This window comes from Halichoeres trimaculatus, unplaced genomic scaffold (genome assembly GCF_033239565.1).
Source record: "Halichoeres trimaculatus isolate MK-OKI-2021-1 unplaced genomic scaffold, fHalTri1.1 fHalTri1_scaffold_13, whole genome shotgun sequence".
In the NCBI taxonomy this organism is placed as follows: Eukaryota; Metazoa; Chordata; class Actinopteri; order Labriformes; family Labridae; genus Halichoeres; species Halichoeres trimaculatus.
The window spans coordinates 29006259-29023725 of NW_027437191.1; the positions used below are offsets into that span (position 1 = coordinate 29006259).

Below are 17467 nucleotides of genomic sequence, written 5' to 3' on the forward strand. Positions count from 1 at the left end.
TCATACATGTCATCAAATTCAAATATTATTTCAAATATTTTAAAATCATTGCAAATATATTACATTTCAATATTTACTATTTAGTTTTATCATTATTAAATTTAATTTTGCTAAGTTTTGTAATTTTTTCAGTATTTTAGTTCTTGAAATTTTTTGATATTCCGAAATATTTTAAATTTTGAATTTTATACAAATTTTCAAAATTTCAAATTTTTTGTAATCTTTTAAAACTTTAAATCATTATTTTTTTTATTCTTTTATTTTTCAAAATTTGGTAAATTTCAATATTTTTCAACTTTTTGAATGTTTTGAAATTTCTGCTAATTTATTCAAACTAATAAATTAAGCCATTACATGTACAATTGCATAAAATCAAAAAAACTTCCTGTTTAGGTATTAATTCACTAGATTTTAACTATGAATAGATTTTTACACACCTAAATGTCTGTTATTGTGAAGATAAAGTAGATTTTGTGGCTCCAGAATGACTTTAATCCAGGTGAGCTGAGCCAAAATGTCTCCTTTGGGAGTAAAGGTTGCACACCCCTTATCTTGTGGCTTCTTAGATAATATGAATAATAATATTGTTGTATTGTATTTTGCTTATTTAAACAAGTAGCAACAGAAGCTTTCTCGAACAGCAAGTGTTTAACAAACGTCTCTGTCTACATCTGGACAGCATCACCAGTAAGAAACTAAAACTGTGACTCACTCAGCTCTTATGAGATCAACTTTCACTGGGTCTCTTCTGGATCTTCTGCTCTTTGAGTCTGACTCAAGGACTTGCTTGATTCTTGTTTTGTAAATGGAAATGCGTTGACAGAAAGAGGAAGCCTCTCCAAGTATATTTTTGACCTCCTGGGAAAAACAGTGTTACCCTGAGATTATAGCTTCCTCCTTCTATTCCTGTGCTCACTTGCTGGCGTGGAGCATGAATGCTCTCTATGGAAGCAAACAAACGTTTACAAACAGCAGCTCTGCTCCGCGTTCTGATTTTATTTCATCGTAAACTTATTTACGACCAAAAAACAACCTGAAATGAACTTGAACAAGTATTTTTATACCAAAAAGTCCACACTCTGCTTTTTCAGCTCTTTTAGAGACACATGCACCTTCATGAGACTAACTTCTGCGACAAAGAAAAACACACTCCTGTCCTAACAGGTGGATAATGATAATAAAGGATAATAAAGGAGCTGTCAATCATCTGCTGTCCTTGCATGCTGAGACAGTACTTAGAAGTCTAATCCATCAAATAATTGAGCTTAACTGTGTGGGAATGCAGGATTTCTCATGCTTCTGGACTAGCTCTTTCTCTTTATACATTTCTTGGTTCTTAGAGAAGCTGCAGGATTCAGTTTGTATTAACTCATAGGGTTGCGAAATGTCCCGTATTAGCTAGGACATCTTGTATATTGGGCCAAATTGGTTTGTCACGTGTGAGACCTCAGGTGTCCCGTGTATTGACTATTAACTCTTGTAAATTCAGCAGACTGCGCTCAACAGATCACAAATCAGTTGAAGCTGCAGTGGCAGACCATGACTCACCCATCGGGTGCTGAGACATCTGCACTTTCACAGAAACAAGAAATGATCCACCTCGTTTTTCACAGAGGGATTCATTGTTGAAAGCCTGTTGGTCAAGTAATACTGACTGATTAAGACGATTAAGCCAATCACAGTCAGTCATTTGATGAGCTTGCAGCCGGCCGTTAAAGGAAGACAAGCTTAAATGTAAGACACAAGTTTTAATTTAACGAGTGATGATAAGTTATGTTTTGTAACTTCCTCCTGTTGTTTTGAGTGTCAGCTTAGTTTTTTGATTTGATCAATTGGTGCTGATTTCCTGTATTTTGGGGGATCGGTGATCGACCCATCCTTACCTATGAAACTGATCTTATATACCTACGGGAAGGTCTGACAGCCAGCCATTGTTGGTTTTTGCTCTGAGACCTAAAACTCAGGACACTTTATTGGTTGTTTAAGTTGACACATAAAGATTTTATTGTTTCACATGGGAACCGTTCACATTTGAAATGATACGGTGCCAATCCCCGGTACCTGGCAATCGGTACTGGTACTCAACGGTACCAATTTTGGGTTCTTTTTTGTGTTTACCTGGTAAAAAATATTAAGTTTTTAATAATAAAATATGTATTTTTTTCTATTTTACATATTAATTCTTCAATATATAACCTTGCAATGCTGTGTTCATGTCTAGCATGGAAAATTGCCTACTCTTCCTCTCCCTCACAGTCACAAGGATGTATTTAGGTACCTAAACATGCTACCTTCTGATTTAATGTACCTATAAAAGTACCTTATTCGGTACTAGGGCTGCATGATTTTGTAAAATAATCTAATTGTTTTTTTGTTTTTTTTTACCAATATTGCGATTGCGATTTAGCATGCAATTTTTGGGAGGGACATTTATCTTCAGCATTATTCACTAAACACAAGCAATAAATCAATCTATAATACGACCAATATGACAAAGGATACTGTCAACATATAAACAGTTTTTTCCTGTAGGCCAGGTCTGCATGTTGATGTAATGAGATGAATTGATACAAATAACATATCTTTATGTAACTATTACAATCACAGCAAAATATTGACTGATTGATTCAACACCAAACCTTGTAGATATGTAATATAATTATGATAATAATAATAATAATAATACATTTTATTTATAAAAGCGCTTTTCACAATACTCAAAGACGCTTTACAGAGGATAAAACAGCATATAAAACAACACACAATATTAAAACATGGATGAAAGAAACCAAGTGGATTTAAAAGACAATCAGACATTAAAAGCTATTTTAAAAAGGTGGGTTTTTGTTAGTGTTTTGAAGGTGGGAAGGTCGGGACAGATGCGGATATGAAGTGGTAGGGCATTCCAGAGAGTGGGGGCGGCGACAGAAAAGGCTCGGTCACCCCAGGTTCGGTGCTTGATGGCAGGCGGTAGGGAAAGGAGGTGGGCGTCGGTGGATCGGAGGTTACGGAGGGGCGTGTAGTGGTGGAGCAGGTCGTTGATGTAAGGAGGAGCCTGGTTATGGAGGGCTTTGTAGGTCAGGAGGAGGATTTTGAAATGAATTCGAAATTTGATGGGGAGCCAGTGAAGGTTTTGGAGGACAGGGGTGATGTGGTCTCGGGAGGGGGTGTGCGTGAGCAAGCGGGCGGCAGAGTTTTGAATATATTGCAGTTTGTTGAGTTGTTTTGAAGGGAGACCGTAGAAAATGCTGTTACAGTAATCGAGTCTAGAGGTGATGAATGCATGTATAAGAATTTCAGCGGTGGGAAAGGAGAGGGATGGACGGAGACGGGCGATATTTTTCAGATGGAAGAAGGCAGTTTTAGTGAGTTGATTTATGTGGTGTTCTAGAGTGAGATGAGAGTCAAAAATGATGCCGAGGTTATGGACATGAGAGGATGGTGTGAGGGAAGCATTGCCAATTGAGAGGTTGAAGCTGTTGGTGGGTTTGGTGAGGGATTTGGGGCCAATGATTAAGAGGTCGGATTTGTCATAATTGAGTTGAAGGTAATTGGCTTGCATCCAGGATTTTATTTCTGTTAGACAGTTGGTCAGGGTGGAAAGGGTTGGAGCGGTGATGGAATTTGTGGAAATGTAAAGTTGGATGTCATCAGCGTAGCAGTGGAAGTGGAGACCATGACGACGGATTATTTTGCCAATGGGGAGGATATAGAGAATGAAGAGGAGGGGGCCAAGCACCGAGCCCTGGGGGAATGATCAAATACCTTAAATAAAATCAGAGAAAGGAAGACAAGCACTGCAGAAAAACAGGCATTGTATGAACAATAATTTGAAAAATAACCATAAATCCTCTCCTCTATGAATCCCACACTAAATAAAGTGCAGAAATATAAATAAGACCTAATCTCTGGCTCAACCGGTAAAATATGTCAACATGTGGAATTCACCTTTTAAATGCACTTTTAAATGTTTTTTTTCTTTTTTAATTGCAGTCTTTGCGATTTGAGAATTGCGTTCTATCATATTGCGATGTTGGTTTAAATTCCATTAATTGTTCAGCCCTATTCGGTACCCATCCCCAGCTGTCAGTTATTTAAAGATAAAAATAAAAATCGGTATTGGCAGATCAGGCTTTTTAAAGATCAGTGATTGGCCAGAAAGTTGTGATCGGTGCACCCCTAGATGCAACGTATCCCTAATAAACATTTAAATCATGTCTCCCACTTTTGGTTCACACTTCATCTCTTCCCATTAAGCTTTTAACAAGTTAAAAAAAATATTTCTAGGTTTTGAGTCGACTGATTTGAAATAGATTTGAGACATAAAATGTGAAAACTGTTGTGTTGTTTACAGAAGAAATGATTCAAGTCATGCAAAAAAAAAAGGTGAAACAAAGTTAAGGTTATGTGTAGTGTTGTCCGGTTGGTTTGGCTAAGCTGCAAAAAAGAAAAGACTGTGCAGTATACCCACTTTCTGCATTTCCAGTTGAATGTGAATCCCATGTTTAGGAGTTAGAAAGTTGGCGACCCTTGTGTGACCTAAAATTCTGTCACAAACAAACCCAGTGAACAACGTCTCGACACACACATCGCTTTGAAGACGACACATTCAAAGAACTCTTCCCAAAACCCAGCCTCATTATCCTACGTTTCAGTCGTCTCTGGATGTCCCAGAGATTCACCTGTGTGATTTCACTTTAATGAGAGTTTTGATGGATGATGTCTCTGTTTTCTCAGCCTGCAGGACTAACAGCGTCTGCATTGAAGCTTTAAACAAACACAGTTCAAGAGCAACCACACGGTTTGATCAGGAGGAGTTTTGTTCTCGTTTTGCAAAGTTACAGAGTATCTTATAAAGCCTCAGCTCAAGTCAACTCCTTTAAAATTTTTTCATGCTTAATGGAGGCCTGGCAGCTTCAAGGTGCGCTTGATTTGTTATGTCAGGGCACTTGAAAGAACCAGAACTGTCCAATAAAAAGACAGTAAATCAAACACTAGAGTGAAATGACTTTTTCTCAGGGCGTAAAAGGAATAAAAACATTCTCATTAAACTGAGATCAGATTGACACACGTTTCCATTAAACCACTTCTGCAGAAACGTTTTATGAACATCCAGCACTTAGTTTAGATCTTTAACTCTGAAAGTCTTCCCCCTCTGGACCCCCTTCACTCACTAAAAGCCTCTCTGAACACCCCTCCAGGGGGATTCTGGGATTTCCCTCCCGAGTCTGATTTGGCGCCCCAATCCTCGGTCTGTGTAAGAGCAAGGATCTGCGTCTCCGTCTAACACAGAGGCTCTTTAATGTCTTCTTCTGGTAATGTACAACAGACCTAGAACAGTCAGAATGATTCACTGCCCGGCTCTCATCTTTATGTCACTCACAGGAAACTCATGCCTGCATGAATCCAGCCTCATTACTGTATATACACGCACACATACAGCACAGTACAGACAGAGCTGAGGCATTGTGGGTATGATAGTTTGAGGGAATGATGTGTGTTTGCTGTGGGACAAAGATCTGTTGATGATGGATGGTTTGAGTGTGGCTCTATTCTCTGAAATCTCTCAGCTCATAAAGAGAAAGTGGACGTTTAAAGAGCTGAATGAGGCTCATACAAACTTTATTCTTGCTTGATTTTGCACCATTTCCTGCAATCAGTGAATACAAAGGATCAGTTAAATAATGTTTCATTCACAATAATTGCTAGAATAATGGATGTCAGAACTCTGTCTGTGAAAAATGTGTTTCCACTCTGGGTAAAAACACATTCAGATGAAAAATGTGCCACATTTTGAAAAGCTCAGGAATGTATTTGCTTCACTTTGGTGACAGGGCAAAACAAAGCCTTTTGTTTATGCAGATGTTTATGTCCCTGCATGTTCCAAAAGAGGTTTCCTGCAGCAGAAAGGCAACAATCAACAGAGCTTACGGTAAACAAAGTGTTCATGCAGTGAGCTCCTAACTAATTGTATAATTGAAGTAAAGAACAAGACAAGGAAACTCTACTGAATAGAAAAAAACAGAAGAGGATAACCTGTTTGCTTTCTGAGCAGAAAAATTGTAACTTGTGCTGCTTTTTTCCTCATTGTCTCTGTGTTTGGGAAAGAAGCCTGTTCCTGTCAGATGAGGAAAAAAATTAGAAGAAGTTTAAGTCAAAACTATGGAAAACTAAATTAAAATCAAGAGAGAGGTTACAATTGTGAGATAAAAGGCAAAATTAGGAAAATAAATAGTCAAAATAATGAGATAAAAGTTGAAATTATTGGGAAAAAAAGTTGAAACTATGAGATGGAAGTTGAATCTATTGAGGAAAAAAACGTTGAAATTATGAGACACTTAGAAGAAAATATGACAAACTATCAGAAAAAAATATTTATTTTATTTTTTTGACCTTTATTTAACCAGTCTGGTCCCATTTAGATTAAAAACCTCTTTTTCAAGGGAGACCTGGCCAAGACCGGCAGCAGCAAAAACACAAAGTTACAGACAAGAAGCACAAAAAAAGACAAAGTACAGTCAATAAAACACAAGATAATGGATTAAAACCACTTTCGTAAAAACAACAGTTGGAAAAAATAAAAGATAGAATGAGAAACTGAAAAATTATGAGGAGAAGTTGAACTCATAAGAAGTCCTTTTTTTATTTGCAAATTGCACAGTTTTTTGACATGCTTTTCAGTGCACTATTTTAAATATTTTTGATAATTCATTTTTATTTTATTTTTTTATTTTATTTGAACGTGTACTTTTTTCATCTTCTCTGTGCAAAGTTCTTTATTATTTTTTTATCATTATTATTATTATTATTATTATTATTATAAATCTTTTTTTTTTCTTTGTGCGCCTTTGACACCAAAAAACGTGAACGCACCTTGCCCCAAAATTCAATCTTTGCAAAAAAAATTTGATTCCACTGCTTGCACAAAATTTAATCGTACGAAGCGCCCCCTAGGGGGTTAAAACTGCAGTCCTTCGGGCTTCTTTGAGCTACAGCCCTGAAATTTGGGGTGTGTAACAACCATGCCTAGATGAACCAAAAAGTCTCCTACGACTATCGTGAATTCTCAACAGGAACAGATTTCTAGGCTACGTATTTCAACAAACTCGTACTAGGTTTTTTTGTCACACCAACTCTAAACTTTTCTTGTTATTACTATAATGATTATTAATATGATTATTTTTTAGGAGAAAACGCCAAAATTATGAGGCAATTTAATGATAAAATAAGATAAAAATTCTAATCAGCAGCTTTCATATTTTAATCTATTTTTTTCTGTTTGTTTTTTTTTTGTTATCTATTTTTATCTCTTTTTTAATTTTTACCATGACCTTGCAGTTATGTGGCTCCCTGTGGTAACCTCTGCCTCTGTTTCACAAGATGTGGCTTCACACTCACAAACATACACACACACACACGCACACGTCAGTGCCACGTTGCCAGTTCTGGCAAATGGCAGCAATTAGGAGTCTCTGTAATCCACTCCACAGTTTTATGAGCCATTTTATGGACATGCTGTGATTCTTACTGTGCAGGTACTTGCTGAACCTTTTCCCTCGAGTTGTGTCTGTTTTTGTTTCCTTCTCCTGCTTTACAAAAAGAAGAAGCAGCAGCAGGTCTGAAAACAATCCTGAGATTCCTCCAGTTTTCACTCAGAAACTTCATCTTCTTGTTTGCTTCTTGTCACCCTCCCAACAACAACATGCATCAGAAACAGCTCCGTGTTTGATGTTTTGAAGTGTTGGAAGCCAAACAGAAGTTTCATATTCAACACGACAGGCTGTCTCGATAAAGAAAGATATTTTTCTGCTTCTACTGTTGCACAAACTCAGAGGATAAACATTTCAAGGATGGCAAAGAAAGCGAGCTATCCGTCTGATACGCTGCCAGCACTTTGCTGCTCCGTAAATCTTCTCCCCACTTCAGAAGAAAACCACGAAAACAGGAGAAGCTCTGGTCTATGTGTGTTTTTCTGCACCCTTTGTATCTGCCTGTCAGCTCTTTGTTGCTCTGTTAAGGATTTGTTTTAAAGTAAATATTATGACATAAAATAAAACCTTACACATTCCTGTGGGGAGATTTGATTGTTTCAGCAGCAAATAAGAGCAGAAGAAGTGAAGAAACCTTGAATATGCTTGAAGGGGACTCAACTTAAAGGTTGCAATATTGTTTGACCGACTCAGATTCCTTGAAGAGTTTCACTTTGACACGTTGGTGAACTTGTTACCTCTGATGGAAGAGGCTCAGTTTCTTAAAAAATACTGTGATATCTTTTTTTTTCCTTACTTCCCAGCCCTAATCTTCAGAAATACTCTTTAGGAACGAGTGTAACTGTAGTCTTTGTCTGACTGAGGTTGAGCCTGAAGCTCTTTACACAACAAAATTCAAGACTTTGCATCTTCTCCAAGTCCTTGGACTTGGAGGTCCTCTTGTTTACATTAAGCTGTAATTCCTTGCATCATGTTAAGGCACTTACAGTCTGGGTGTCACATGTTTTTTTCTGGTTATTGAAGCGTTTTGATGTTCAAAGTCATGAGGAACCTAATGTGTGATCTCTGACGCACTTGTTTCATGAAGTGTTGCCATGTTGTCTCTGTTGAGCCAGAAATACTTCGATGATTGCATTTTTTTCTGAGCTGAGCTCTCTAACAAAGCAAAAACCCAATTTAAGACCATAATAAACTTGAAATGTTTATGTTTGTAAATTTTTGTCCATTTTTAGCCAAACTGGAGAGAGACTCAGCCTCAATTACTTTGTTTACTCCTATTTTGGTATTTTCCACTGACTCGAACGAACCACAGACCAGTTTTAGCTGCTAGAATTGTTGTCTAAATTTAGTTTTATGTATTTTCACCATATTTTTAAAGATGAATGCGTGCCTGTTTGAGTGCTTTTTAACAAACCTACTCAGCTTTAACGAATGGAAACAGTCTGTTCACCTCTCGGTGTCTGTCTCTCTGCAGGGTGCCGGTCAGGAGAAACTGGGCATCTACATCAAGTCTGTTGTCAAAGGAGGAGCAGCTGATGTGGTGAGTGTACAGTAAACACAGAAAATGTGACCATAACAGAAAAGTATGATTAAAAAAACATACAGTGACTCATCCTGTGTGTGTTTTTATACAGGACGGTCGTTTGGCTGCAGGAGACCAGCTGTTGAGTGTGGACGGACGCAGTTTGGTCGGCCTGTCACAAGAGAGGTAAAGTCCGATTTTAAGTCTTTATTTTTTAGTTTAGTTTGTGAACACTGCAAAAAACTGAGATTTTATCAAGTGTTTTTGTCTTATATTCGGTAGAAAATGTCTTTTTTGACTTAATATGAGCCACATTCACCTGAGCAGTCCAGAAAAACTCTTGTTTCAAGAAATTTAAAGACAAAAATGAGGTCTGAACTGCTTGTCATACGTTTAAAAGAATCTGCCAATGAAACGAGAAAAGTTACTTGTATTAAAAGGGCTGTGAGGAGTTTGAAAGTGATCTTGAATAAGTCTCTCTTCTAGATATATGCCTGATCATAATCCACACTTTGAAATGAGATTATCAGCGCCAATATTGCTGGTTACAGTTTATTTTAAATTGCTTCTTCTTAGCTTCCTGATCAGGTCGACCAGGACCAGATTGATCCACAGCACGTCTAAGTCTCTATGACAACACCACGCCGGCTGACAAAGTTTAGTAGTGAGAAGAGATAAAACACAGAGAGCTCTATGAAAGTGATTTCTGTGATTAATTTTGTAGTGATGGTGGACACTGGAGCCTAACTGTCAGACAGAAAAAGGACAGAAGAGCAGAAGAAAGCTAAACAGGAGAGTGGTACAGCCCGAGCTAAAGGCTAACACAGGGGCTAAACTGTTTGTGGTAATGTTGATTCCAACCCACAGTCAGCAGTTATTCTGCAGTGGTCTGTTCAAACTCGAGAGTCTATCAATAAAATGAAGAGTGAGGTTACGTTAGCTCTGATTGGCAGATGACTGACAGGATGTAACCAGGATTCACTAACGTTACACATTACAGACATATCTTAGAGCACCGGGCTGTCAGCTGCTCTACAAACTGACAGTGTTTACTTGTTGTCACGTTAGCCTACAGATACGTCAAAGCACTGGGCTGCCGATAGCACTACATTTAGCCGGCTGCTACAACCTTTGCTTGATGTCACGTTTCAAACCGTAGAGCTACGCAACTGCACTGATAAATACCTTACCTCTGTGCGCCGTATCCAGTAAAAAGTTGTCTAGAACAAGGAAAATTTGTTTGGATCCAATCTCTAATTAATTCCAAAAGAAACACACACCTCACTAAAAGTAATTTACAACAGTGTAATCTATTGGTAGATTTTTTTTTTTACTTGTTACAAGCAATCCAGACCTCATTTTTGTCTTCTTACACAACTTGAAACAAGACATTTTTCTGGACTGATAAGTTGAATGAGGCTCGTATCAAGTATGATAAGACAATTTTACTTAAAATAAGTAAAAAAACACTTAAAGATTTCAGTTTTTTTGCAATATTCTAAGCCCTATTTGAGTTTGGAAAAGCGTTAGCCAAATTTTTTAATAGGACAAAAGTTGGTTTCTTGTTCTCTTCCCCCGAAGGTATCTTATTAAAGGCTGCAATTGACAATTATCCATAATTAGTATGCTTATTATTTCAACATTTACTGATTATCTTATGTAGGTAAAGTGCCAAAATATGTTTCCAAAACATTTACATCCTAATGTGATTAAATCTCTCCATCGTCTCTACCAACTGTAAAAAACTTAAAGACTTTGTATTTGATGTCTTAAATCACAGAAAAAAGGAAAAAAACCTGGTTTTCAGAAAACTAAAAGCAGGATGTGCTGCTTACAAGCTTTTCAAAGCTTGTAAGGAGCTTTTATCCAGAAATTACTCAGCTTAAATTAACATTGATGCCTCTACTTGAGCTAAAAGAGCAAACAGGACCAGTAATGATGCAGTTTTTCAGTGAAACCATCTGCCTGATGAACACCAAAACACCAAAACACTGCCTATATAAGTCTTTCTACAAGTGAGACAGTGTTTGCTTCTTATGTGCTCAGCCGTCACTTGCAAAATAATGATAATTTAACTCAAACTGAATCGATTTCATGGAAAGCTTAAAAAATGAATTAGAATATTAACATCATATGAGATAACCACATATTTTGAAAACCTCTAGGTTGAGACATCATGATGATCTCTCACTGTGTCGTATTTTTCTCTCCTTAAAAACAAGCAAATATTTCCAACACGTCTGGAACACACAGCTCAAGCAGAAAAATAAAAAACAGGGTGTGCGTGTTTTGGAAAGGGCAGAGAAGTGCTCAGTGGCTAACGCCCTGCTCAGATTAATCCAGTTATTCCTCTCCGTCTGCATGCTCGGGCTTGATGTTCTCACTCAAAGTGGATGCACAAATCACACGTTAAAATGTGTTTGCATGCAGAAATACATCAGGCTTTTTTATCCTTTTGTTGTCCTCTCTTCTCCTCCTGCAGGTAAATTCAGAACAGGATTTGCAGCCTTAAGGTTTCACGCACGTCTGTAGAAATCCTGATATTTCCTCTCGCTGCATTCCCAAAGTTCTGTCCAATCAAACACACATGCCTCATTATCGTGTGTGATCTGCCCTTCAGCTATTTATAGGATTTAGCTAAAGCCTGCTGCACATGTGGCCGTTACAGAAAATGACATGTGTTTTTGTATGTGTGTGTGTGAGTGTGTGTGTGTGTGACACAGCAGGATTGTACCCAAACTGGAGTGAAGTGAGTCTCTGGCAGTGACAGAAATAATCCCTGCCTCCTCTGGCTCAGAATAAAAGTCCTGCAGTGTATTTTCATGCTTGTTCAGATGCAGAGAAAGTTTCCCATCATGACCAAAAGTGGGGATTTTGTCAGAGGCACTTTTTAACTCTCTGGCTCTGTAAAATAACACTACCCTTTCTTCATGACTGTGGTAAAAAATGCACCTACAGTGACCCAGATTTTTTATAAGGGCTGTCACTTTAATGTGTTAAGTAGATTACTTAATTACACCGCAAAGAAACAAAAAAAATTATCATGATAACCTCATTGGCTGCCAGCCTTTTTCAGAGCATCTTGAACGATCTTTCAAGACCCAAATAACATTGTTTTCTATGACTATGTAAGCACCAAGACTACCTAAGAAGAGTGGACTCTCTTCTTTTATGGCTCTTGAAATGTACGATTCTCTCCATGATCTCCGTTGTCTTTTCTCACAATGGCGGCGCTCTTTCTCACAATGGTGGCGCTCTTTCTCTCTGAACTACCACGACACATCCTCAGTTGGAGCATGAGCTGCCTGAACTTTTTTGACTTGCAGCGTCTCGCCATGACTCTGTCATCTCACATCTTCTCCTCATATCAATGCTGCGCTCTCGTCCAAAGAGCACACCGCTCTCACCCACAGTAGTTTACGAGCAGAATATTAAAGGTCCCATATTCTGCTCCTTTTCTGCAGTTTAATGTGGATCATTGATGTCTTCATGAAATGGTAGTAACTAATAAATCAAGCACAGCAGCATTGTTTCCAGGCTCTCATAGCCCCTCTGTTCAGAACCGTCTGATTTAGTGGGCGTGGTCTTCATATGTAAATAAGCCACCGCTGATACCGCCCTACTCTTCTACGTCACTGAGAGCGGCGCCACGTGCTCCAAGTGCACAATGTTTAGAAAACAGCGAAGCTTGTTTACCGTAACATTCCAGGCCAAAACAACAGGCTAACTGCTGCTGGAGTTAGCATCCTGAAGCTAACACAGAGACAGGGGGGACACTGAGGAAAAGCTCTTACATCTGCTCCACAGCACACAGCATTTAAATTACTCACATTTCCAGGGTCCCAGGTTTGTTGGCGGATGGTTGGTAATGCGCCTGGATTCAGGACCAGTCTATTCTCTAGCCCTCTGTTGTACTGTCCAAAATTGGAAAAGCAGTCGGCTGTGAAGTGACTAGCACACACATGCACAGTTTTACTGAGTGTAGCTGGCACATTTCCTTGATAAATGAACTCTAGACACTCAGTCTTGTCTTCTTCTGAGATGGGAAGCTTGAGCATAGAACTATGTGGCTGTTTACAGCCAAAAACAGAGCAGTGATGGCTCACTGATGGGTGGGTGGGGGGTATCTCCTCCGGTGGACCAAATCAGGTCAGACTTGCTCCTGATTGGTCAAAAAAAGGGAATCGCTGACGTCAGCAAATCCCCAAAATCCAAACAGCTTGTTTTAGGTCAGGGTTTTACATTCACAATCGCTACTAAATACAAGTTTTGTCATTAAATATCACATTTTGTGGGCTGGGAGGAAAGCCAAAGACCCACAAATTTCACTAAAAGACTTTATAAAAGTGATTTTTGCATAATATGGGACCTTTAAATCAAATTCATTTAAGTTTAATGATTTGTACTGCAAATAACAAGGAATGAAAATGCGGGGTTTGAATGGGCGTAGATGGGGCACAATTGGGCACATTCGAGAGGAAAGGTAGTGTTTGAGATAAACAGTTTATTTTTTATGTACTTTAGGTGCTGAAATTGAAAAATTAAAATTAGGACGATAACAGAGATCCTTGGAAAAATTCAGCCCAGCAGCCTTATCACAGATAAAATGGTTACAAAAAGAAAGTGCAGTGAGCACAAAATGCCAGGTTGGAGGTTGGAGAGGGTTAACCGTGTGTTTCTATAGTAGAAAAACAGATTTCTTGTGGTTAGAGCTCTAAAAATGTTTTCAGGATGAGAAAAATGATGGAGCCGCTTCATCATGATAAAATCAATTCAGAAGATCTTGTGTCTGAGATACGACCTCCTTTTATAGGATTTGACTGTAATGGTATTAAACCCTCTCGTATCACCCACCATCTTCACAAAGTAATTGTGGTTCCCCACATCACTTTTCATTCAGGATGCTTTTTCCTGCCAAAACTCCCGAGTCTACCAGAACCAGTGGGTTTATTTTAAATCTGATTTCAGCGTAATCTGACGCAGCCTCAGCAGAGTATTATCACAGTTTGTCGAGCACTTTGGATGAACTTGTGCCACATTATGATGATTTAAAGATCGGGCTTTAAATAGCTCAGCGCAGAGACAGAGGAGGCTTAAATATTAATGTGTAATATATTAATTTAATGCCTCCACCAGAGAATAGTTTAACTGTGTCAGACTCTTTGATGTTCACACACACACTCTCTGTTTCTCTCTGTTTCTCTCTGTTTCTCTCTGTCCCTCCCTCCCCACTCTCAGGGCGGCTGAGCTGATGACGAGGACGGGATCAGTCGTGACTCTGGAGGTCGCCAAGCAGGGAGCCATTTACCACGGCCTGGCCACGCTCCTCAACCAGCCCAGCCCGATGATGCAGAGAGGTGAGAACACACACATTCACACACCCGTGACACTCAGCGAAACTAAAAAGCGTGCATGATTTCTTTTTCTAAATCACTGCTGGTGGTGAATTTCTATATTTCAAAGGGTTTTTACAGATCTGTAGCAAAAGGAGGAACACAATGGATAGATTCTACCAAAGCTGAATTTGCAAGATTTCATTGATATCTTTAAGAAACTTTAAGTCTGTTATGTTGATGTTGCTTCATAAATTAATAAAAGACTCAGATATTTGGCAAATTAATCAAATTAACTTTCATTTTAAGACATCTGGCTAGGGTACTGCAGCAGTATTGAGCCTGGTAGTTACATTGAAAAATGTGATTTTAAGGTTGTGTTTTATAGAAATAAACATTAGGAGAAACAAAAGTTTTCAAACATTAAGCTCTTCTTAGTTTTAAGGAAAAAAATGTGACTCTTTTTTTTTAAGGATTTCTTTATTCTGTCCTCTTAGTGGTGAATAAAACTTCTTCAGTTTTGGACAGATGCCTTGAAAGAACAGTAGATTTAAAGTTTTAAATAACCATTTAATGGGTTTTCTCTGTTTTTGGTACCTTAAAGTGCAAAAATTCTTCAAAAACTATGATTTTTTGATCCCGTTTTATAGAAATAAACATTAAAAGACATCAGCATTTTCAAATATTGAGCTCTTCTTTGATTGTTTTTTTTTTTTATTTTTTATCTGGACTCTTCCTTTGCAGATTTCTTTATTTTCTCTTCTTAGTTATAAATAAAACATCTTTAGTTTCAGACAGTTGCCTTGAAAATACAGTAGATTTACCTACATTGGCAGAGTTTTGAATAACCATTTGATGAGTTTTCTCTGATTTTTGTACTCAATAGTGCAGAAATTTTTCAAAAACTATGTTTTTTTCTGGTCCTATTTTATAATATTAAGCTATTCTTTTTGGGGGGGCAAAATGTGACTCTTCTTTTTTATGTTTTGTCCTCTTAGTTATAAATTGAACATCTTCACTTTTGGACAGTTGCCTTGAAAGAACAGTAGATTCACAGATGTAAATGGCAATTTAATGGGTTTTCTCTGTTTTTGGTACCTAATAGTGCAGAAATTTTTCAAAAACTATGTTTTTTTTTGTCCTGTTAATTGAAATACACATTAGTAGACCCAAACATTTCCAAATATTAAACTCTTCTTTGATTTTTTTGAGGAAAAAATGTGACTCCTCTTTCAATGATTTCTTTATTTAGTTCTCTTGGTGATAAATAAGTCATCTTCAGTTCCGGACAGTTGCCTTGAAAGAACAGTAGATTCACCTACATTCACCAAAGTTTTAAACCATTTAATAGGTTTTCTCTGTTTTTTCACACAAAATCACAAAATAAAGAATCGTGTTGAATAGTGACTGAAAAGCAGGAGCAGACTACCTTTCTAGGGCCTATCCTATAATGTCAACTTTGTAGGCTACCAATCTCTAGAAAAGCAAAGAAAAAACAACTTAGATAATCAATCGCACTTATAAGCTTCAAAAATAGCTTTACAAACCATTTTATTAAAAAAAAAAAAAAAAAGAATGACACATTTTTAAATTTATGTTGCCATCATTCCTGAGTTTGACTCCAGTAATGAAGACACACCCCCTTGTCTTACCTTTTTTAGCCTTTTGTACACTAAATATACAAACACCTATGAGATTATATGGACGGTCCTGAATTAAAAGCACATTTGTATTGAGTCAGGGAGCATTTTAGGTTTTGCTCTGACAATAATTGGGCTTAGTTTATAATAAAAAAAGATCAGAAAATTTCATAACAGAAGTAAGAATTTAGAAAAAATGGCTCCCTGTGAGTATAATAATCAGCCTTATTGATAATTTTTGTCAATTTTTTCAAAAACTTTGATTAGTTCGTCCTCTTACAGAAATATTTTGCTCTTCTTTGATTGTTTTTAAGAAAAAATGTGACTCTTCTTTTAAGGATTTCTTTACTTTCTCTTCTTCGTTATAAATAAAACATCTTCAGTTTCGGACAGTGGTCTTGAAAGAACAGTAGATTCAGTTACATCCTGTAGAGTTTTAAATAACCATTAAATGGGTTTTCCCTGTTTTTGGTGCCTAATAGTGCAGAAAATCCACCAAATTATTAATAATGAAGTCACCGCTTTGAGCAGTAAATGCTGCTCAGCTCCAATGCATATAAGAGGAAACTGCAGTTTGGGTATTAAGCTCATTTTTGCACTTAATGGTGTGATTTATAGTTTATTTCTGCAGGGGACACAGTGAGAAGTGAATGCATTAGTTAGCTTGAAGCTAAAATCTTCTACTTGTGAAGGGCAACAAATAGCAGCTGCAGGATAAGTTCAGCATACTTGTGAAAGTAAAGTGTTCATTTCCCCTCAGGAGCTGCAGTTTTTTCTCCGCAGCAGTCATGATCAACGGTCTTTTGTTCGTTTTTGATTTGGTGTTATGAATGAAAGAGGAGAAGCAGACACGTCCAGACAAAGTGCTTCTGTTGTTGTCTCTGAAGCGCCGTTTAAAAACCAGCGAACAGACTGAAGGGTATAATGAGTGTTTGTGGCCACAGCCAGATATGAGTGTGTGTGTGTCCAGACATGCGCACACACACATTCAGTGTAAGGTTTACTGGGCCGTCTGGCTGTGTGCTGCTCTTTGTCTGCTGGAATGTGACCTTAGCTTCATTAAGGAAGTCTTCTGGCCGGGCAGCTCTGTGGTCCAGGATGACGCTAACCGGGTGTTTCTCCCAAATTCCCGCGACCACGGCGTGTTTGTGTGGTTGGATTATTTGGCCTGCAGCGGAAGTGAAGGACAGTGGTCAGTCTTTAGAAAACTTAATGCTGGGAAATGGGACAAGGAGGAGATTTTTCTCCTCTTTTTCTCCTCCTACTCAGTAATGAGGTGGTCAAGATTTTTAGACTTTGATACTTTTTCAACACTGTGCTTTCAGTGATTTAATTCTAACCATTTCAATGTTCCAATACATTGATACCCAGCTTTAAAAAAAGTATTTGAGGTTATACTTTCAGCTGAAGCTGCCACAAGCAAAACGAGAAAGCAGCAGGGGTCACAGCGGATGAAAACCAATCAATGAAACGAGAAAAAAA

The 17467-nt window shown here is 37.8% G+C and overlaps 1 protein-coding gene across 12 annotated transcripts in view; it reads left to right on the top strand.

Annotated features, from left to right (window-relative positions):
- afdna (afadin, adherens junction formation factor a) overlaps positions 1–17467 on the top strand; it is a 140293-nt gene that overhangs the window by 95731 nt on the left and 27095 nt on the right. For all 12 annotated transcript variants that reach the window (XM_074684593.1, XM_074684590.1, XM_074684589.1 and 9 more), the window contains 3 exons: positions 8965–9030; positions 9125–9198; positions 14251–14369. In XM_074684593.1, coding sequence (XP_074540694.1) covers positions 8965–9030; positions 9125–9198; positions 14251–14369 — 259 coding nt within the window. The remainder of the gene's footprint in view (positions 1–8964; positions 9031–9124; positions 9199–14250; positions 14370–17467) is intronic.